General features: G+C 54.0%; 1 protein-coding gene across 1 annotated transcript in view; it reads left to right on the top strand.

The window, feature by feature from the left end:
• The window catches only part of SLC4A8 (solute carrier family 4 member 8), a 30,884-nt gene extending 10,478 nt beyond the window's left edge, over positions 1-20,406 (top strand). The window contains exons 4-25 of the mRNA XM_062015356.1: positions 265-400; positions 1,142-1,302; positions 2,988-3,173; positions 4,170-4,258; positions 4,381-4,538; positions 6,011-6,098; positions 6,427-6,573; positions 6,687-6,778; positions 7,322-7,496; positions 7,630-7,763; positions 8,708-8,953; positions 9,070-9,175; positions 10,051-10,212; positions 10,825-10,938; positions 11,241-11,402; positions 11,974-12,225; positions 12,982-13,050; positions 14,547-14,720; positions 14,820-14,966; positions 15,360-15,460; positions 15,931-16,035; positions 17,540-20,406. Of these exons, the coding sequence (XP_061871340.1) occupies positions 265-400; positions 1,142-1,302; positions 2,988-3,173; positions 4,170-4,258; positions 4,381-4,538; positions 6,011-6,098; positions 6,427-6,573; positions 6,687-6,778; positions 7,322-7,496; positions 7,630-7,763; positions 8,708-8,953; positions 9,070-9,175; positions 10,051-10,212; positions 10,825-10,938; positions 11,241-11,402; positions 11,974-12,225; positions 12,982-13,050; positions 14,547-14,720; positions 14,820-14,966; positions 15,360-15,460; positions 15,931-16,018 (2,987 nt within the window). The 3' untranslated portion in view covers positions 16,019-16,035; positions 17,540-20,406. The remainder of the gene's footprint in view (positions 1-264; positions 401-1,141; positions 1,303-2,987; positions 3,174-4,169; positions 4,259-4,380; positions 4,539-6,010; positions 6,099-6,426; positions 6,574-6,686; positions 6,779-7,321; positions 7,497-7,629; positions 7,764-8,707; positions 8,954-9,069; positions 9,176-10,050; positions 10,213-10,824; positions 10,939-11,240; positions 11,403-11,973; positions 12,226-12,981; positions 13,051-14,546; positions 14,721-14,819; positions 14,967-15,359; positions 15,461-15,930; positions 16,036-17,539) is intronic.
• Positions 20,407-22,107: the final 1,701 nt, after the last annotated feature.

Here is a 22,107-nt window from a genome sequence, read left to right as displayed (position 1 = left end):
ACACAGCCCTGGAGCTGCAGCCTCCCCAGGGCCCAGCACGGGGGACAATCCCTGCCCTGCTCCTGCTGCCACCCCACTGCTGAGCCCAGCCAGGCTGCCCTTGGCCTTCTTGCCCCCCTGGGCACGCTGCTGGCTGCTGTTCACCCCCTGGCACCAAACCCCAGGCCCTTTCCCTCCATGCTCCAGCCCCTCTGCCCCAGCCTGTGGTGTTACATGTGACACTGAAGCATGGTCACAGGATGGAGCTTTGTCTCCTGCTTCCAGGCACCCCATCCAAGAAGGTGCAGAACATCATCAATTCTGATGTGGATGTGGAGCACACCCCCCATGACTTGTTCACTGAGCTGGATGAGATCTGTGTGAAAGAGGACAAAGGTACCGAGTGGAAGGAATCAGCAAGGTAAATGCATGCCTGCTCTTGGCTGCAGTGGGAGATGAGACCCTGTGGGTGCTGCTTTACACTGACTGGATCACAAAGCAACTGCAGTTGCTGATGCCAGGAGCCCTCTCCTCTTGCCACCCTGTAGCTCTGTCAAAGGGGTTGGAGAGCTGGGGTTGTCTTCACAGAGCCACAGAATCTGAAGGGCTGGAAGGGAGCTGGGAAGCTCAGCCAGTGCAGCCCCCTGCCAGAGCAGCAGCACCCAGAGCAGGGCACACAGGGACTCATCCAGCTGGGGTTGGGATGTCTCCAGAGCAGGAGCCTCCACAGCCCATCTGGGCAGCCCCTGCCAGGAGTTTCTCCTCCTGTGCCAGTGCAACCAGAGAATCACACAGTGATGGGGGTGGGAAGGAACCTCCAGAGCTCCTCCAGCCCCCTCAAGCAGGTTCCTCATGGTCAGGAGGCACAGGAATGAGGCCAAGGTGGGGTTGGGATGTCTCCAGAGCAGGAGCCTCCACAGCCCATCTGGGCAGCCCCTGCCAGTGCTCCCTCAGCTCAGCAGGGAACTAATTCTGCCTTGTGTGTCTCTGGAACCTCTGATGTTGCAGCTTGTTGCCCCTTGTCCCATCATTGGCCATCCCTGAGCACAGCCTGGCTCCAGCCTCCTGACCCTTGTGAACATGACTGAGGTGACCCCTCAGGCTCCTCCAGGATAAAAGCCCCAGCTCCCTCAGCCTTTCTGATCACACCCAATGTCTGCAGGTGGCTGAAGTTCGAGGAGGATGTGGAAGATGGTGGTGAACGCTGGAGCAAGCCCTACGTGGCGACGCTGTCCTTGCACAGCCTGTTTGAGCTGAGGGAGTGCATTGTTGAGGGAGCAGTGCTGCTGGATGTTCATGCCAACAGTATTGAAGAGATTGCAGGTACTGTGGGTGCTGCATCCCTCTGGGAACAGCTAGGCTTGCTTTGCTCTGGTGCCCTTCGCTCCTGAATCAAACCCTGACGCAATGGCAGGTTCTCTTCTAGATGTCCCACATTGTTTTTAAGTCATGACTTATTTTTGGGTGTAGACTGGATGTGCAACAGTCACAACAGCTTTTTTCTTCTTCCAAACACAGAACTCCTGAGTGGTGGGGTGGGAATTGGAAGGGCCCTGCAGAGCTGCTGCAGCCCCAGCCCCTGCTCCAGCAGCTTCCCCTGGCTCAGGGGGCACAGGAATGTGTCCAGGGGGGGTTGGGAACCTCCTGAGAAGGAGCCTCCACACCCTCCCTGGGCAGCCTGGGCCAGGGCTCCCTCAGCTCAGCACCAAAGGACTTGCTCCTCCTGGGCCAGGGGCACTTGCTGTGTCCCAGCCTGTGCCCATCACCCCTTGTCCTGCCACTGGCCAACCCAGCACAAAGCCTGGCCCCATCCATCCTCCTTTAGGGACTGAGCAGCACTGATGAGATCCCCCTGAGCTCAGGCTTCTGTTCCCCAGGCTGAGCAGCCCCAGGTCCTGCAGCCTTTCCACATAAGCAAGATGCTCCAGTGCCCTGATCATCTTGGTGTCCCTGCACTGGCCTCTGCAGCAGTTCCCTGTCCCTCTGGAGCTGGGGAGATACTTAAAAGTGTTGCTGAGATGCCCCTGAGCTCAGGCTTCTGTTCCCCAGGCTGAACAGCCCCAGGGCTGCAGCCTTTCCTCCTCACACACATGTTCCATCCCTCAGCATCTTGCTGGCCCTGCCCTGGCCTCTCTGCAGCACTTCCCTGTCTCTCTGCAGCTGGGGAGCCCAGCACTGGCCCCAGGACTCCAGCTGAGGCCTCCCCAGCTCTGGCAGAGCAGAGGGGCAGCACAAGCTCCCTGGCCCTGCTGCCCACACTCTCTTCATGCCCCTCAGCATTCCATTGACCTTCCAACATGGGATCTTTTCCAAAGCAACTTGTGGGGTTAGAGAAGTGATCAGTGGATATTCTCCAGCCAGAAAGGATTGTGTGTCAGGGCTTAGCAGGCTGCTCTTAGTAATACAGAGTGTGCATAAGAGCTGAACCTCATTAACTGTACTACTTATTACAAGCCATTTCCTCCATTCCCCCCCACTTTTGCCTTAACATCCAAGATCTAAGAGTTTTAAAGGCAGAGTTCACCTGGCAGGTGACCAAACAGTGTATTTCTGTGGGGAAGATAATTGAGGCTAATTAAAAAAGCAGCATTGGAGAAGTTATCTTGCACTGGCAGATCTGCATTCAGCCCTTTCAAGAGCTGGAGGACTCAAAGCCATTCTTGGCACGTTTCTCCCTGGGCTCTGCACATTGCAGTGGAGGCTCTGGGACAGCTTGTGCTAAGGGTTGCTTAGCATGTGCTTAAATGTATGGAGTGAGAGAAGGGCCAAAATGGGCAAGAAAATGGTGTTATTTAGAATGGGGAATGATCAGTGGGGTGATGAGTCACAACTTTGAGGATGGTTTTTAGGAGGAGGAAATTCTTGCTTCTGCTGCAAAGGCTGAACTGTGTTCAAATGACTTTCCAAGCAAAGCTGAGCTCGTGTGTCACAGCCTTCCCTGGGGGCTTTGGGGCTTGGGACTCTGGAGGATCTGCTCTGATGGCTTCATTTCCCTTTGCCACCCCCAGATATGATCCTGGCCCAACAGAAACAGTCCAATGAGTTTGATGGCGACATGCAGGCGAAGGTTCGAGAGGTGCTTTTGAAGAACCATCACCATCTGAACGAGAAGAAACGAAACAACCTTCTCCCAAATGTCCATTTGTTTGCTGATGGGAGCAAGAAACAGGCAGATGTGCACCTTGACAAGCCAGGTGAGGGTTCTTGCAGGGTTTGGCACCAGTCGAAGGTTTCTGCAGGGCTTTGGCCACTCAGACTTGTCCTGGCAAAGGAGAATCTGGCTGATTCCCCAGAGGCTGAGCTGCCAGTCAGAGGGATCTCAACCAGCTGGAGAGTTGGGCACAGAGGAACCTGCTGAGGTTCAACAAGGACAAGGGCAGAGTCCTGCAGCTGGGAAGGAACAACCCCCTGCACCAGCACAGGCTGGGGGTGACCTGCTGGAGAGCAGCTCCAGGAGAGAGACCTGGGAGTGCTGGGGGAGAATAAGCTGACCATGAGCAGCAACATGGGCTCATGGGCAAGAAGCCAATGGCAGCCTGGGGGGCATGAAGAGAGTGTGGGCAGCAGGGCCAGGGAGGTTGTGCTGCCCCTCTGCTCTGCCAGAGCTGGGGAGGCCTCAGCTGGAGTCCAGGGGCCAGTGCTGGGCTCCCCAGCTGCAGAGAGACAGGGAAGTGCTGCAGAGAGGCCAGGGCAGGGCCAGCAAGATGCTGAGGGCACTGGAGCATCTTTCATAGGAGGAAAGGCTGCAGGACCTGGGGCTGTTGAGTCTGGAGCAGAGGAGACTGAGGGGGCAGCTCATTAATCTTTACCAATATCTCACTGGTGGGTGTCAGGAGGTTGGGACATCCCTTTCTTCTATTGTATCCAGCAACAGGACAAGGGGTGATGGGATGAAGCTGGAACACAAACAGTTGCACTTAAACATAAGGAGAAACTCTTTCCCTGTTTGAGTGAGGGAGCCCTGGCCCAGGCTGCCCAGGGAGGGTGTGGAGGCTCCTTCCTTGGAGCTCTTCAAGACCTGCCTGGACATGTCCCTTTGTGACCTGAGGGGTGGGAGCTGCTTCTACAGGGGGTTGCACTGGATGATCCCTAAAAGTTCCTTCCAACCCCACCATGCTGTGATTCCATGATTCTAATCATCCCCATTGCTCCTTGACCATCTTTCTGAGTATCTTTCTTTTACTTACCAGCCCAGACACCCACCCCTCATCCTTCCCCCACCACTGCAGAAGCTAAAAATGGGGTGACCCATGAGAGTGGCGCCGTGGATTTGAGCAAGGTGAGACGCTCACAAGCTGTCTTATGCCTTTGGGGCCAGACTGTCTCTTGCAAACTTGGCTGAAGTGTGGCCTTTGTTTTTTTTTGGGGGTAAATTGCCTGAAAATCACTTGTCATGCCCAGGCTGACCTGCAATTCATGAAGAAAATCCCCACTGGGGCTGAAGCAGCCAACGTGCTCGTGGGAGAGTTGGATTTCCTTTGCCAGCGCATCGTGGCGTTCGTCCGCCTGACCCCGGCTGTCCACCTCTCGGGCATGACCGAAGTTCCCATCCCAACAAGGTGCAAATGAAAAGCACAAAGGTTTTCTTTACCAAGAAAAAAACCACCCCAAACCCCAAACCAAGCAAAACCCCAGGGAACAAAGCAATAGCAACGTGGGGGCATCAGTGTGGCGTCCCAAGGGAATGTTTCTCCTGTTCATGTCTCCTCACCTTTGTTTCTCCCTTCCCTGCTGTAACTTTTAAACCCATTGGCCAGCTTTAATAAGAGTTGGCCTAAAAAATTGCCATTAGTTTTGGTCAGCTGAGAGAGAAAACTGCTGAGGGGCACCAAGGGCAGAGTCCTGCAGCTGGGGAGGAACAAGCCCAGCACCAGCCCAGGCTGGGGGTGAGCTGCTGGAGAGCAGCTGTGGGACAGGGCCCTGGCAGTGCTGGGGGGCAGCAAAGGGAACGTGGGGCAGCAACGTGGGCTGGTGGGCAAGGAGCCAATGGCAGCCTGGGGGGCATGAAGAGAGTGTGGGCAGCAGGGCCAGGGAGGTTGTGCTGCCCCTCTGCTCTGCCAGAGCTGGGGAGGCCTCAGCTGGAGTCCTGGGGCCAGTGCTGGGCTCCCCAGCTGCAGAGAGACAGGGAAGTGCTGCAGAGAGGCCAGGGCAGGGCCAGCAAGATGCTGAGGGATGGAACATGTGTGTGAGGAGGAAAGGCTGCAGCCCTGGGGCTGTTCAGATAAGAGGAGACTGAGGGGGGATCTCACTAATATTTACAAATATCTCCCTGGTGGGTGTCAGGAGCATGGGGCAGCACTTGTTTTTTCTGTTGTATCCAGTGCCAGGACAAGGGGTGATGGGATGAAGCTGGAACACAAACAGTTCCATTTAAACATAAGGAGAAACTCTTTCCCTGTTTGAGTGAGGGAGCCCTGGCCCAGGCTGCCCAGGGAGGGTGTGGAGGCTCCTTCCTTGGAGCTCTTCAAGACCCCCCTGGACACGTTCCTGTGTGACCTGATCTAGGTGGGAGCTGCTTCTGCAGGGGGTTGCACTGGATGAGCTCTAAAGGTCCCTCCCAACCCCATCATGCTGTGAGTCTGATAAAGGGTGTCTGTCAGGAGACTGAGGTGACATTTTCTTGCTGGGGTGGCCAGTGGCAGGACAAGGGGTGATGGGCACAGGCTGGGACACAGCAAGTGCCCCTGGCCCAGGAGGAGCAAGTCCTTTGGTGCTGAGCTGAGGGAGCCCTGGCCCAGGCTGCCCAGGGAGGGTGTGGAGGCTCCTTCTCAGGAGGTTCCCAACCCCCCTGGACATGTTCCTGTGCCCCCTGAGCCAGGGGAAGCTGCTGGAGCAGGGGCTGGGGCTGGAGCAGCTCTGCAGGGCCCTTCTCACTCTCACCATTTGTGGACTCTGCAATTTGAGATTCATTGTGGGGTCTGTGAGCCCCAGTGTCCCCTTTCAAGCCGTGCTCTTGGCTGCAAGATCCTGGCCATTGCCTTGAGTGCTCTTTGAGCATGTTCTTCTCTCTCATTTTCTTTTTCTTGCCCAGGTTCCTGTTTGTGTTGCTTGGACCAGAAGGAAAAGCCCATCAGTACCATGAGATTGGCAGGTCCATGGCCACTATCATGACAGATGAGGTACAACAAGAGATCTCCAGATCATTGTGTGTTTTTCCTCACCTCTCCCTGTCTCTGCAGTAGAGGGAGGGAGAGGATTTGCTGTCCCAGCTGCTCACAGCTCTCCAAATAGCTCCCCCCACATTCTCACCCCAACACAGACACGTGGATTTTAGGGCCATGTGTAGATTTGGGTGTGAGGTGAGTGGTTGGACTCAATGAGCTTAAATGAAACATGATTCTATGGTTTGCATCACCCCAACGATCTTGTGCTTGGCCAAGAGCTTGTTGCAGCAGCTGGGACATCTCAGATGGATTGTCCTCTCACCAGCTTGTCTCCAACTGGCAGGTTTTTCATGAGGTTGCCTACAAAGCCAGGAAAAGGGAAGACCTCGTGTCTGGCATCGATGAGTTTCTGGACCAGGTCATGGTCCTGCCGCCGGGAGGGTGGGATCCATCCATCCGAATCGAGCCCCCCAAAAACCTCCCTTCACAGGTGGGTGCAGGCTGAGAGGGCCAGATCCCCACTGGGCACAGTCACATCTCCAGAACCAGACACAAACCCAAGCCTGTGGCTGTGAGTACATACCTGTGTTTCCATTTTGGCAGGAAAAAAGGAAGATGCCAGGAGCTCAGGGTGACGATGCTTCGCACAGAAAGGTGGAGAAACACGGTGGTCCTGAGCTGAAGCAGACAGGAAGGTCTGAGCTTTAACAGTTTAGGGTGGTTATTTTCACTCTTTGCCTTGAAAATCTGAGCACACACCTTCTCTTCCTGCAGGTTTTGAGGGTTGGTTGGTTCAGTGATGGGGATTTATGTTACTGATGATCCCTGGGCAGCTGGGCTCAGCTGTGGCATCGTTGCACATCGTTGGGTCTGGGATGGAAGCAGATGTGTAAATACCTCCAAGCAGAGCTCTGCTTCTTCAACCTCATCTAGGTGGGAGCTGCTTCTGCAGGAGGGTTGCACTGGATGAGCTCTAAAAGACCTCTTCCAACCCCCACCATCCTGTGATTCCCAAAGCAAGGGACTGCTGCAACAAGAGGGGACAGGGTCTCAGAGCAGGTCCCTTTTCTTTCTGTTGGAGGCTGTTTTGTTGCTGTGCTTCTGTTCCTGCTGGGTTTAAAATAGGAGAAGGAGCCCATTTCTTTGTAGCAATGAAAGCTCCCCTGGGCCTGTGGCAAAGAAAACTCAGTGTGGTCTTTCAGAACAGCGTGGAGTGGGTTTTTTCCCCCTTCCCCCAGGCTCTTTGGAGGTTTGATCCTGGATGTGAAGCGAAAAGCCCCGTGGTTCTGCAGCGACTTTCGGGACGGTCTGACCCTGCAGTGCCTGGCATCCTTCCTCTTCCTCTACTGTGCCTGCATGTCCCCTGTCATCACTTTTGGAGGGCTGCTGGGGGAGGCAACCAACAACCACATAGTGAGCACCTCTCTGTTGTGTGGCGTGGGGGTGGGGATGAAACTCATCCAAAAGTCCTTCCTGTGGTCATTTTGCTTTTGTTGTGTTTCCCTAATGATTCCTTTACTCCCTGCTGCCTCTCTTCCCTGGACAGAGTGCTATGGAGTCGCTGCTGGGTGCCTCCATGACTGGTGTGGTGTATTCCCTCTTTGCTGGCCAACCTCTCACCATCCTTGGCAGCACTGGACCTGTCCTTGTGTTTGAGAAGATCCTCTACAAATTCTGCAAGTAAGGCTGCCAGCAAGAGCTTGCAGAAGAACCAGTTCCCTATGGAAAAGCTAACACCTCCCCCAGAAACTGGGTTGGGGATCCTCTGTATCACTGCTCACAGCTCTATTCATGTCTTGCTCAATATTTCATATAGATAATTATGCTCATTCAGGGGAACAAGCCCCTTCCTCACATAATCACAAGGGCTGGTGTTGTCTGTGGTGGTTCATGGTCCAGCTTTTTGTCTGTGAACCAGGGAGTGCCATAGAAAATGAATGGGGTTGGTTCAAGGTCTGAGATGAGGGCAATGCTATGCCTCACCAAGAGAGAAGGCAGTGATGGAGAAAACATGTTTTTCTTCCATTTTTCTTAGTGGTAGTTGTTAGATTAGATTAGATCACAGCACACTGCTGCTGTAGAACGTGATGGTGCTTGAGCTCTCAGTCTCTGAAGGATGGATGGGGTCATTGGGGGTTTTGGGGGTTAAAGCAAAGCAGTGGGAGGAGAAACATCAAAGATGTAGATGCCCAAGATGAGCATTTGGGGTTTTGGGGGTTAAAGCAAAGCAGTGGGAGGAGAAACATCAAAGATGTAGATGCCCAAGATGAGCTGCACAAGGATGAGGAGAGAAATCACTCTGGGAGCAAGCTAATTTATTATTAGACCCCAACTTGTTGGCACCCAGGTGATTGGGCACAAAACCAGCTGGTTTTGGTGTAGGGATGATGTGGGAGAACATCTTCCACAACAGAGACTTGACCTCAATTAACCTCCAAGGCATTAACACAAGATAATTGTTAAACAATGGCAACTAATTGGCCTCTGCTCCTGTGGTCCCACACCCTGCAGTACCTGCAGACTGCTTTTACCATCCACAGCCTTGACATGCTCCTAAGTTGCTCCCAGAAGGAAGCAGACCTCTTGCTGGCCTTCCCACCCTGTGCTTTATGTTGGTTTCCTAGGGAGTACACCCTCTCCTATCTCTCCTTACGGGTGTGCATTGGGCTGTGGACCACCTTCTTCTGCATAGTGCTGGTGGCCACGGACGCCAGCTGCCTGGTGTGCTACATCACCCGCTTCACCGAGGAGGCCTTTGCCTCCCTCATCTGCTTCATCTTCATCTATGAGGCTCTAGAGAAGCTGAGTCACCTGCAGCAAACCTACCCTGTGCACATGCTCAGCAACCTTGACTTACTCACCGTCTACTAGTGGGTTTTTTATCTATTCCCCTCCTAAAACTCCTTGAGCTGCTCCTTGGCAGGAGCTCAAGGCTGCACTTCCATCTCTATTTCCCTGACCTGTGTCTTGGTTTGTCTCTTCCCAGCTGTAAGTGTGAAGCACCAACCCATCCCAGCAATGAAACCCTACGTTTCTGGGAGAGCAACAAGATCAATGTGTCTAGCATCACCTGGGAAAACCTCACTGTGTCTGTAAGTGCCCCGAGCCACTGCTTCCTCACTGTGCCCATGTCTGTGGCATTGAATGGTGCAAAACTCAGAGCCCTGCTGGTGATGATGGGCTTCAGACTGTGCTAGTGCTGCTCTGAAGAGACATTGCTTAAATCTAATGTGTGGTTTTAATCTGCTTTGTCCTGGGAATGAGACTCCACCTTGTCCCCAGCGTCATGGGTGACAACTGTCCTCTGCAGACCTTGCTGCAGGTCAATGTTTCTGACCAGGTGGGAGGTTAAGGGAGAGGTTTGGTTATTGTAGAAGTTGGAGGACTTGAATTTATGCTTGAAGGTGGTAATTGGCTCCCTTCCCCTCATAACTCCAGGCCTTGTTTGTCCCTCAGTGCTGTCTGAGTTGCATGTCTGAGCTGCCCCTTGGGCTGTCGTTGCTGGAAGCAGAGCCCAGGCATGGGATGGGATGGGATGGGATGGGATGGGATGGGAGGCTCTTATGGACAACTTCACTCCCCCTTGGTCATGTCCTGTGAGCTCTCCACTGGGAGGGGTGATTTGTCTCTCATTGTCCTGCCATGGTTGCCTTAGCCCTCCTTCCCTGCTCCCTCTGTCTCTATCCCCAAGGGTTCCCAGCATTTCCTTCCCCTCTGGTGTCTTCTTCAGCCACAGTTACCTGCCATTCAAGCAGAGGATGTGTGCTGCAGTGTTCCATCACATCTCACCTCTCCACTCTCCTCCGTGTAGCTCCACGTGTCACTCAGCTGCTGCTGCTTGTTCAGTATCAGCAGCTGCACTCACAAGATCATCTTTGGACCAAGATCCTCCAAGAAACCCAAATTCCCCAGGCTTTCCCTGGCACACATGCAGTGCCTTTGTGTCCTGACACTCTTGTTTCTGCAGGAGTGTCGGTATTGGCACGGAGAGTTCCGAGGACCTGCCTGTGGACACGACGGCCCCTACACGCCCAATGTCCTCTTCTGGTGCTACATCCTCTTCTTCTCCACCTTTATCCTCTCAAGCTTGTTGAAGCAGTTTAAAACCAGCCGTTACTTCTCAACCAGGGTAGGTAGAAGGTGCCAGCAGCAGCCTCCACACTCATTCCCCAAGATGGCTTTCCTGCAGCCCTCAGCACTATTTGCTGCCGCTTGGGCAAGCTGAGAAGTGTTGACCTTGAAGGCCTGGATGTGCCTCACACACCTCCAGGAGTGAAAAATGAGTGTTGCATTTCCCACCTGCCTGTGATCTTCCCCAGAACCATCTTATTTTGTTCTGCTCAGACAGTGGGAAATCAGTTTTGGGTGGGTTTGTTTTCTTTCCCACCTTCTGTGCTCGAGGGGAAAGTTGAGCCAAATGAGGAGCTGCCATAGAAAAAGACACAATTTCTTCCTTTTGAGGAACAAAGGGTGCCTTATTTCTGTTTTAGCTGTGGGTTGTGGCTTTGGTGGCCACACCTCTCTCATTTTTGATTGTTTTTTTCCCAAGATTTGAATAAAAATCACCCTTTTCCAACTAATTAAACTTCTGAAAACTACCTGACACCAGATCTCCCAGGAGCAGACACAGCAGCAAGGGATTTGCCTCATGTCCTCAGAGTGGTGGGGTTTTGTTAACCAGCCTTTTCCATCTCATCTCACAGCCCTGTTTGCCCCTTTCAGCTCTGGTTTCCCTCCCCAGGTACGATCTACAGTGAGTGACTTTGCTGTTTTCCTCACCATCGTCATCATGGTGCTCATTGATGTGGTGGTTGGGATCCCGTCACCAAAGCTTCACGTCCCCCATGTCTTCAAGGTAATGGGGTGTTTGTGGTGTGGAGCTGCTGTCAGCCCTTGGAGATGCCACAGGGTGATGTCAGTGCAGGACAAGGCTGAATTGAGAGGAGATGCTGGTGGTGTGAGCACATCCACCTCCAAGTCCAAGACGGCTGTGGAAGCATCTCTGGGTGACACTGGCACTGCTGAACCCCATGGAGAGGGTGAAATGAATCCAGGGCTGGGAGATGCTTTGACACAGGGATGGAGGGGGAGAGCAGGGGCCAGCCAGTGAAGTGGCTGGGCTGGGTGATGATGCCTGGTGTATGTGCTTTGTTGCAGCCTACCAGAGATGACCGTGGGTGGTTCATCAACCCCATAGGTCCCAACCCTTGGTGGACAGTGTTGGCTGCCCTCATCCCAGCTCTGCTCTGCACCATCTTGGTATTCATGGACCAGCAGATCACTTCTGTTATCGTGAACAGGAATGAGCACAAGCTGAAGGTAAGGGACATAACCCCATCCCCAACCTGCTCCTGGGCTGAAGGAGTGGGGAGAGGCTCCTATTCCAAATGCTTTGGGAAGATGTTGGATTGGGACAACGTCAGGCTGCGTGGCAGGATGCTGTCCTGGTTTGAATGGTGGTGCAGGGAGCAAGCAACAGGGGAGTTCAGATGAGCCATGTTTCAGAGCAGCAAGTTAATCTTAGAGCAGCAGAGTAGAGCTTTTTTGTTCCAAAGTGGCAGCAGCAGCTGAGGGAAGGAATCATTTGGATGAGCTGCCAGGGGTAACAGAGTCACAGCTTACCTGCAAGGCGTGGGGGTGTACTAAGTTACTTTTGGATGGGGAGAAGGAGATACCACCCAAACTCTCCAAAACCACTTTTGCTGAATTCCTGGCAGATTTTCAAGCAAGGTGCCTGTGCAAAGACTGGACACATCCCTGTTTGTTCCCAGCTCTTGCTTTAAATCTGCAAGAAGCTGACTCGTGTTCCAGCAGGGCTCGAGTCTGACTTGCAGCGTTGTCCTTACTCTCATGCTGTGGGATGCTCTGTTTCTTCTTTTGCTCCTTTCAGAAAGGATCTGGGTACCACCTGGATCTTTTTGTGGTGGGTGTGATGCTTGGAGTGTGCTCTGTGATGGGACTGCCCTGGTTTGTGGCTGCAACTGTCCTCTCCATCACCCATGTGAATAGCCTCAAAGTCGAGTCTGGCCGCTCAGCTCCAGGAGAGCAACCCAAGTTTTTGGGGATACGAGAGCAAAGGGTCACTGGCTTGATGATCTTTGTACTCATGGGCTGCTCTGTCTTCTTCACTCCTGTGTTAAAGGTAAGAGAAAAAAGACAAACCCCCAACAACCATGAGCTTTATGGAGGTTGGCCAAAAATTAGCCCCTGTCTGCAGGTCTGAGTGGTTGTGGAGTGGAGGAGGGGGTCATCCCAAACCTGTCATCCCTCAGCCATGCTTCCCAACCCTTCAGACCCCAGTTTGGTGTGCTGGAGCCAAGCAAGCAAGACAATTGCTTTAATTTTCAGGTGTCTTCCAGCCCCCCCGTGTTTATGAGTTATGATTTGAACATATTCACACGAGCACATTGCTCCCTTCCAAGCAGGCAGCACTTGTTTGCAATTCCCCCTCCCCAAATGCCCCAGAACAGCCATTCCCAGTAGCTGAACACACTGAAATCATCCCCATGGGCTTCCTTGCACGTTCCTCCCACAAAGTAATCTCATCTCCAGGCTACAAGGAAGCATCTTCCCTTTGCATGTTCCCACAAGAACGTGTAGCAATGTTCCTCTGCCGTCACAGAACGTGGCAGATGGGAGCATGGGTGAAATCACCTATTTTCCTCCCAACATGTCTGGATAAACAGGATTATGCTGATGAAATGTAACTCCAAAGCTCAGCCTGAAGCAGAGCATTAACTCACTCAACCAGGGCGAAATCTCTAATGGTTCAAATCCAACGTGTCTCGACCCCTGCAGAAACTGGAAATGATTAGGGGATGTTAGGCAGTGCCTGATAGAGGCTGAAAACACAATGAAAGGAACACTAAATGATTGCTTTCTCTGTTTTTTTGGTCAGTTTATCCCAATGCCTGTGCTTTATGGGGTCTTTCTCTACATGGGTGTGTCGTCGCTCGGAGGAATTCAGGTAGGGGCTGTTTTGGGGTGCAGCATGTCAGCCTCCTGGTATTTCATCTCTGTGGAAGCAGGAGAAAAAGCAATGGCACAGGGAAAAACCTCTCTGAAAGCAAGCAGTGAGAAATATTTGGTGTAAGGCAAAGATTGGTGGAGGGACAAGGAGGAATCGAGGGCTGAGAGGACCAGGCAGATTCAGCGCGCTCTGTTCCACTGTTCAGAGCAGGGCAGGGTTTGGTTATGTGGTGGGAATTGGAAGGGCCCTGCAGAGCTGCTGCAGCCCCAGCCCCTGCTCCAGCAGCTTCCCCTGGCTCAGGGGGCACAGGAACGTGTCCAGGGGGGGTTGGGAACCTCCTGAGAAGGAGCCTCCACACCCTCCCTGGGCAGCCTGGGCCAGGGCTCCCTCAGCTCAGCACCAAAGGACTTGCTCCTCCTGGGCCAGGGGCACTTGCTGTGTCCCAGCCTGTGCCCATCACCCCTTGTCCTGCCACTGGCCACCCCAGCACAAAGCCTGGCCCCATCCATCCTCGTTTAGGGACTGAGCAGCACTGATGAGATCCCCCTGAGCTCAGGCTTCTGTTCCCCAGGCTGAACAGCCCCAGGTCCTGCAGCCTTTCCTCATAAGGAAGATGCTCCAGTGCCCTGATCATCTCGGTGTCCCTGCACTGGCCTCTGCAGCAGTTCCCTGTCCCTCTGGAGCTGGGGAGATACTTAAAGGTGTTGCTGAGTTGCCCCTGAGCTCAGGCTTCTGTTCCCCAGGCTGAACAGCCCCAGGGCTGCAGCCTTTCCTCCTCACACACATGTTCCATCCCTCAGCATCTTGCTGGCCCTGCCCTGGCCTCTCTGCAGCACTTCCCTGTCTCTCTGCAGCTGGGGAGCCCAGCACTGGCCCCAGGACTCCAGCTGAGGCCTCCCCAGCTCTGGCAGAGCAGAGGGGCAGCACAACCTCCCTGGCCCTGCTGCCCACACTCTCTTCATGCCCCCCAGGCTGCTGTTGGCTCCTTGCCCACAAGGGCACACATATCCCTGAGTGGTGAGGGGTGGGAAAGGCCCTGCAGAGCTGCTCCAGCCCCAGCCCCTGCTCCAGCAGCTTCCCCTGGCTCAGGGGGCACAGGAACGTGTCCAGGGGGGGTTGGGAACCTCCTGAGAAGGAGCCTCCACACCCTCCCTGGGCAGCCTGGGCCAGGGCTCCCTCAGCTCAGCACCAAAGGACTTGCTCCTCCTGGGCCAGGGGCACTTGCTGTGTCCCAGCCTGTGCCCATCACCCCTTGTCCTATCACTGGGAAAGTCCTTGCTGGAGGCTGGAGTTGAGTGGGCCAAGACATGCTGATGTGCATAACATGGAATCGTTGCATCTTGGTGGGCAGCTCCCCTGGGAAAGCTGGATGGAGCGAAGGGCAAATGGGTGCAGCTCCCAGGAGGAAGATGGTGGGACACCCTGGAAACTCTCCCCTTCTCAAGATACCTTCCACAGTCCCCAGGTGGCAACTTTTCACCTTCCTTTTGCAGTTCTTTGATCGCTTGAAGCTGTTTTTCATGCCGGCCAAGCACCAGCCGGATTTGATCTACCTGCGGCACGTCCCCCTGAGAAAGGTTCATCTCTTCACCCTGATCCAGCTCATCTGCCTCCTCCTGCTCTGGGCCATCAAGGTGACCCGGGCTGCCATCATCTTTCCCATGATGGTAAGAGCTGATGTTGCTTGGCAGTGGCACCTTTGCAGTGTTGGAGTGAGATGTAGCATCAGTTCTGGCCTCACCACATCTTCCCTCTTCTCCGTGAAGGTTTTGGCTCTGGTTTTTGTCCGGAAAGTGATGGATTTCTGCTTCTCAAAGCGAGATCTCAGCTTCCTGGATGACCTTATGCCAGAAAGCAAGGATAAGAACAACAAGAAGCCAGATGATGCCAAAAATGAAGCCAAAGAAGAAGAGGTAACCCTTCCTTGATGCTTGGGACTGGGCATCTCCCTTGGGCTGTCAGATTGCTTATTCCCATCAGAAATTGTCTTGAAATGGTGGGGGAAGATCAGAGCTTGGCTGAAACAGGTTGAAATAGGCTGGATCCCACATCATAACCTTTTTTTCCTACATCAGCAATAAGCTTGGTACTTGAATAGGGGTATAAATGTAGAAATTACCCATTTATAATGAGGATTAGGGGAAGATTTGCTCATAATGGTGTTTTTAACCACCCTGCCCCAAAATGTTTGGAGTGCAAGGTCTTCACCCTGCTGCACTGCAGCTAAAGTTGCTGCAGGTCAGGAGAGGGCAGCATGCCACATTTCTGCTGGGTGCTTTGATCAAAGGCTGGATTTGTCCCTGCAGGAGTCCCAGGAGATGATGGAAGCTGCTGCTGCTGCAAATTCAGTTCAGCTGAAACCAGGGAGGAGCAGCGATGTGGATGGCCCGAAGCAAAGCAGTGACAGGTAAAGTCCCACCAAGCTCTGGGACCCCTGTCAAGATTAGTCTGAAGGTGTTTGGCACAGTTTTCTCCATTTCCATGTCTGTGAAGCATCCCACAGAACCCAGCAGTTGCCCTGGGCAGGGCTGCAGGAGATGATCGCAGAGCTCTGACCACAGAGTGGCTGCACCCCAAAAACTTGCATCATCAGTGACTTTATGGTAACTGGAGATCCTTGTACTTAAAAATCAGGAGCTGCAGGCATGACCTTTACCAGCAGTGCTCCAGGAGCCCAATCCAGGGCTAAACATGAGGCAGAGCTATTGCATGGAGCTGTTGCTCTGCAGCTCTCGGTTTGGCCTCCTGAAACTTCTCACCCTGCAAAACCTCCTGAGGTTTGGTTCTCGGGTTCCTCTGTTCCTCTTGCTGGTGCTGATGCCTGTGGGTGGCATCTGTGTCCCTAACTGGGATTGCCATGTGAAATATTTATTGCAGGACTGATCCTTCCAAGAGTAATATCTCAGAGGGAACATCGAAACCAACCGTATGGAAGGCTGTGGCTATGAACACAGAAACACTCTGACTGCAGGGAGGGAAGAGGTAAAGGGCTGCATGTGAACGTGCCTGTGCTCCCCTCAAGCAGCAGCTTGTGCCTGCAGCAACTCCTGGTGCCACACAGGCAGGATGTCCTGGCAACAGGGACTGGGAACTGGAGGTGAAGCACCTTCTCTCTGTCAAGGGAGCCTCTGGACTGGGCTGAATCTCCAGGGATGGGGACTCCACCACCTCCCTGGGCAGCCTGTTCCAATGCTTAACAGCCCCCTTGGGAAAAAGGTTCTGCCTAATGTCCAATCTCAACCTCTCCTGGTGCAACCTGAGCCTGTTTCCTCATGTCCTGTCATTCATTACTGGAGAAAAGAGACTGACCCCAGCTCCCTGCAGCCTCCTGTCAGGGAGTGTCAGAGAGGGCTCCTGGCTCCCCTCAGCCTCTTCTCCAGCCTCAACACCCCCATTCCCTCAGCCCCTCCCCAGCCCCTTGTGCTCCAGCCCCTTCCCCAGCTCTGTGCCCAGCTCTGGCCACGCTGCAGCCCCTCAGTGTCCCTGTGGCAGTGAGTGAGGGGCCCAGAATTGAACATGACAGTCAAGGTGTGGCCTGGAAAGATGCACAGCTGAGGTGCTGAGGGATGTGGTTTAGTTTAGTGATGGGTTTGGCAGTGTGAGGTTAGTGGTTGTACTTGAGGATCTTAAAGGTCTTTTCAAGCAGAGTGTGGGCAGCAGGGCCAGGGAGGTTGTGCTGCCCCTCTGCTCTGCCAGAGCTGGGGAGGCCTCAGCTGGAGTCCTGGGGCCAGTGCTGGGCTCCCCAGCTGCAGAGAGACAGGGAAGTGCTGCAGAGAGGCCAGGGCAGGGCCAGCAAGATGCTGAGGGATGGAACATGTGTGTGAGGAGGAAAGGCTGCAGCCCTGGGGCTGTTCAGCCTGGGGAACAGAAGCCTGAGCTCAGGGGGACCTCAGCAACACCTTTAAGTATCTCCCCAGCTCCAGAGAGACAGGGAAGTGCTGCAGAGAGGCCAGGGCAGGGCCACCAAGATGATCAGGGCACTGGAGCATCTTCCTTATGAGGAAAGGCTGCAGGACCTGGGGCTGTTGAGTCTGGAGCAGAGGAGACGAGGGGGGAGCTCATTCATCTTTACCAATATCTCACTGGTGGGTGTCAGGAGGTTGGGGCAGCACTTGTTGTATTTAGCAACAGGACAAGGGGTGATGGGATGAAGCTGGAACACAACCAGTTGCACTTAAACATAAGGAGAAACTCTTTCCCTGTTTGAGTGAGGGAGCCCTGGCCCAGGCTGCCCAGGGAGGGTGTGGAGGCTCCTTCCTTGGAGCTCTTCAACACCCCCCTGGACACGTTCCTGTGTGACCTGACCTAGGTGGGAGCTGCTTCTGCAAGGGGTTGCACTGGATGAGCTCTAAAGCTCCCTCCCAACCCCAGCATTCCATGATCCCATGATTCTATGATCCCAGCTGCTGTGGCTCCATGACTCAGGGCAGCACACAGCCCATCTCCCACTGACCATGCACCCTCCCTGTCTCTTCTCACTTTCCAGGGGACCTTGACTTTGACGGTGACTCAGGGATGTGCCAAGGCAGATGCAGGAAGGAGCTGTGTTGCTTTCACTTTGGAGGATGCCTGTGGCAGCCAGGCAGGTGTTGTCAGCCACCCTCACTGTGCTTCAGGCCTCCTGTGTCTCCAGCCCCACAGACTGAGGTGTGCTCTCTCTCAGCTGGGCTGAGCTCGGTGTCCTTCAGCTCCGTGTGTTCGTGTGTGTGTTGTTGCAGTTCTGTAGTGGTAGAGGGGCTGCCCCTGCTTTAGCATTTTTTAATATCCAGTTCCTCCTCTCCTTTCCCTTTTTTCTTCTTCTTTCCCCCACCCAAATATAAACTCTGAATGTTCAAACCAATTTTCTGTTATATTTGATGCAATCTCCATCTTCCTCATCACAACCAGGACTTTGGTTTGGGGTCCTGGCTTTTAATTCACTCTTGTGTCTCTTACTGGTACCAGAGGGCTGCCTTCCATGCCAGGGCAGCATGGAGAGTGAGTGTTGGGTGAAGGAGAAGTATGTGCTCCCTGTGCTCCAGGTTTATATTGCTTTTGGGGCTCTTGTTTTGCTTTGGCTCTGCCATCAGCTTGGAAGCTGCAGAAATGGCTCCTTCTTGTCCCCTGGCATTAAACTTGATCTGAGGAAGCACTTAGAATCAAAGACCTTGGATACACCATGAGGTTACAGGAGCAGCCAGGTGAGACCTGGGGCTCCATCCTCTTGGGCTGCCACATCCATTGTTCCTCTACTTCCCTTCCTTTTACCTCCCCAGGGCTCTGTGTAGCTTTTTCTTCACCTTCTCCTTGCAAAGCCTCCTCTCTCACAGGGTGAGATGAGTCAGGAGGAAAGCTGGAAGATGCCTTTTCCTTGTCCCTTCCCCTGCCCCTCTGCAGGAAACAGTTGTGGAGCAGAGATGGTTCTTGTGCTCTCCTCACACTCTGGGGAGTCATTGGGCTGTGGTGTCATGGCCATGGAGCCTGGAAGGAGAGGACAACCCAGAGGGAAAGGTCCCCTTGCAAGTCTCTCACCTTGCTGTGGGCTTAGCCTGTGTTCCAGACTCTTGGTGTCCACAGCCTGTGCCTGAACCCTTGTGCCATCAGCACTCACTGTGGGAACTCTGTTGGGCATCAAACCACCCTCAAATGACAAGGAAAAGTCATTTCTCCTTGTGAATAGGTGGGGAAAAGAAAGTATAAGCTCCCTGTGTGAGGATGAAGGTGGAGTATTGCCAAGCAGGGCCACACTCTGTGGCTTTTGGGGGATGGGGTTAGCAAAGTGGAGGTTGGCAGCGTGGCACAATGAGTGTCAGAGGGTGAGGAGGCTGGTTTACAGAATCACAGAAGGGTGAGGGTTGGGAGGGAGCTTTAGAGCTCATCCAGTGCAACCTCCCTGCAGAAGCAGGGTCACCTAGATCAGGTCACACAGGAACGTGTCCAGGTGGGTGTTGAAGAGCTCCAAGGAAGGAGCCTCCACAGCCTCCCTGGGCAGCCTGGGCCAGGGCTCCCTCACTCTGTTTGACCCTTCAAATAAAGGAGGAAAAGCAAAGGCTTGGTAGAGATGAAAGGTGCAAAGGTGCAAAGCCTGGGTTCACCTGCTGCTGGCCTGGGTCTGGCTCCCAGCACAGGGCTTGTGCTCACCACAGAATCCCCAAATGATGGGGGCTGGAATGGCCCTGCAGAGCTGCTCCAGCCCCAGCCCCTGCTCCAGCAGCTTCCCCTGGCTCAGGGGGCACAGGAACGTGTCCAGGGGGGGTTGGGAACCTCCTGAGAAGGAGCCTCCACACCCTCCCTGGGCAGCCTGGGCCAGGGCTCCCTCAGCTCAGCACCAAAGCACTTGCTCCTTGTCTTTAAGTAGCCTTTTCCACATGCTTCTCCCTCCCCAGAGGGTGAAGGTCCTGGTGCAGGACCTGATCAACCCCCTGTTTGGAAGCTAAACTTCAATTCCCATGGATTCTGAGCACGAAGCCCGAGCTGGGTGTCGTGGTACCAACCCTGCTCCTGCCCCAGTGGCATCATTTGGCTCCAAATCCAGGAAAATGCTCGTGTTCTCTATTTTCCTCTCCAAGAAGTGAGAGCCAGACTGGACTCTGCTCCCTCCTGGCACACACCTGGGCCAGGGGCTGAGATGATTTTCAGCACAGATCTCTCCAGCTTAGAACCAAACCCACCCCAGAAGGAACACGGAGGCCTCAGACTTGGCAGCTTCTGTGGCATTTCCTTAGTTAAGAAGCAAAGCAGCTCCCTTGGCATGCCCCAGCCCAGCCCTCTCCTCCTTTTCAGCCTTAGGTTTGGCTCTTTGCAGGGCTACCCTTTGTTTTTCTTTCTCTAATTGTGTTGTGAAGCAAATGGAAGCTGAGGTCTTGTCTAATGAGGTGACTCTGACCTCACCTGAGGCCACTCGTGGGTCCTGGCACTGTGGCTGCTGCCCCCCCTTTAAAAACCATCCACAACCCCTTTGTTATGGGGGGGATTCAATATTTCCCTGTGCAGACAAAACATATGCTGGGTAGAAAGGGAAAAAACCCTCTCCAAGGTGTTCCTGGAGTCACTTTAGGACTGAAACAATCATATCCTTGAAGTTACCAGTGACAAAACCCCTGTCCCATCAAGGTGAGATGGGTGCTGGGTGTTTTCCTTGTGTCTGGTGCCTTAAAACAGCTCCCAGATTGCCTGTGGGCCCCTCCAAAAGGTTTCTTAAAATGAAGGGAATGGGAACCCATAAGAAGGGGGATAAAAAAAAGACATCAAAAGGTGCTGGCACGTTATGATTTGTTGACAATGGTTTTCTTTCCCCCCTTTCCCCAGTGTGCTGTGTGGAGAAATACAGAGATTATTTTTGTTTCAGAGATGCTGAGATCTATTTATTTTATTGTAAGAGATGCTCTAGTTTGGAAACACTCTGTGTGGTAAATAAAACCCAGGGGAGGAAAAAAACCAAAGAGCAGCGAGTGAATCCGTGTCGTTTCTCACTTTGTGTGTGTGTGTGTGTTTGGGATTTGGTTTGTTTTGCCTTGTTTTGGTTTTAATAGGATTGACTTGTGGAAATCAAACAGCACAAGAAGCTGTCACCATCCTGTGGGTCCTGTCCCTGAAGCTGCTGCTGGGTCTCACCCACCTGAGCTGAGGATGTCTGATCCTTCTGGACTTCACAGGAAAAATAAGAATCACACAATGGTGGGGTGGGAAGGGCCCTGCAGAGCTGCTGCAGCCCCAGCCCCTGCTCCAGCAGCTTCCCCTGGCTCAGGGGGCACAGGAACGTGTCCAGGGGGGGTTGGGAACCTCCTGAGAAGGAGCCTCCACACCCTCCCTGGGCAGCCTGGGCCAGGGCTCCCTCAGCTCAGCACCAAAGGACTTGCTCCTCCTGGGCCAGGGGCACTTGCTGTGTCCCAGCCTGTGCCCATCACCCCTTGTCCTGCCACTGGCCACCCCAGCACAAAGCCTGGCCCCATCCATCCTCCTTTAGGGACTGAGCAGCACTGATGGGATCCCCCTGAGCTCAGGCTTCTGTTCCCCAGGCTGAACAGCCCCAGGTCCTGCAGCCTTTCCTCATAAGGAAGATGCTCCAGTGCCCTGATCATCTTGGTGTCCCTGCCCTGGCCTCTGCAGCAGTTCCCTGTCCCTCTGGAGCTGGGGAGATACTTAAAAGTGTTGCTGAGTTGCCCCTGAGCTCAGGCTTCTGTTCCCCAGGCTGAACAGCCCCAGGGCTGCAGCCTTTCCTCCTCACACACACGTTCCATCCCTCAGCATCTTGCTGGCCCTGCCCTGGCCTCTCTGCAGCACTTCCCTGTCTCTCTGCAGCTGGGGAGCCCAGCACTGGCCCCAGGACTCCAGCTGAGGCCTCCCCAGCTCTGGCACAGCAGAGGGGCAGCACAACCTCCCTGGCCCTGCTGCCCACACTCTCTTCATGCCCCCCAGGCTGCCATTGGCTCCTTGCCCACCAGCCCACGGTGCTGCCCCACGTTCCCTTTGCTGCCCCCCAGCACTGCCAGGGCCCTGTCCCACAGCTGCTCTCCAGCAGGTCACCCCCAGCCTGGGCTGGTGCTGGGCTGGTTCCTCCCCAGCTGCAGGACTCTGCCCTGGCCTCTGCTGAACCTCTCTGCCCAACTCTCAAGCTGGTTGAGATCTCACTGCCTGGCAGCACAGAGCCTCATTTGTCTCACTGTGCTGCTCTGGTGCCCTTGGAAGGTTGGATTGGTGTTGGAGGCATCTTTGGAGATGTTTAAGTGGGAGCTGCAGGTGATGGGGGAGTGGGCAAATTGGGGACAACCCATCTCCCTGAGGTTTGGGTGAAGAACCAGCTGAGTGGGGACAGATTTGAAGTGAGTGGGGTTGGGGGGGTGGTTGTTTTTAACCTAAAACCGTTTGGGTTTTGTAAAGTTTACTGGTTTATTTTTAGGCTTTCTTTTTAAGGCCATTTTAGTATTTTTTCTTCCTGAAAAAGATGTTTGACTGGTTTGTGTCTGCAGGTGACTGCACCGAGCTCTGGGTGGCAGGAGGGAGGTGACAGTGTCACCTCTGACAGACTCTGGGGTGTGCAGGGGCTTCAGAAATAGGATTTGGGGTGACCAAGGT

This window comes from Colius striatus, chromosome 26, assembly GCF_028858725.1.
Source record: "Colius striatus isolate bColStr4 chromosome 26, bColStr4.1.hap1, whole genome shotgun sequence".
Classification (NCBI taxonomy): Eukaryota; Metazoa; Chordata; class Aves; order Coliiformes; family Coliidae; genus Colius; species Colius striatus.
Note: the sequence above shows the minus strand (reverse complement) of the source record. Positions and strands in the feature narration are given on the sequence as shown.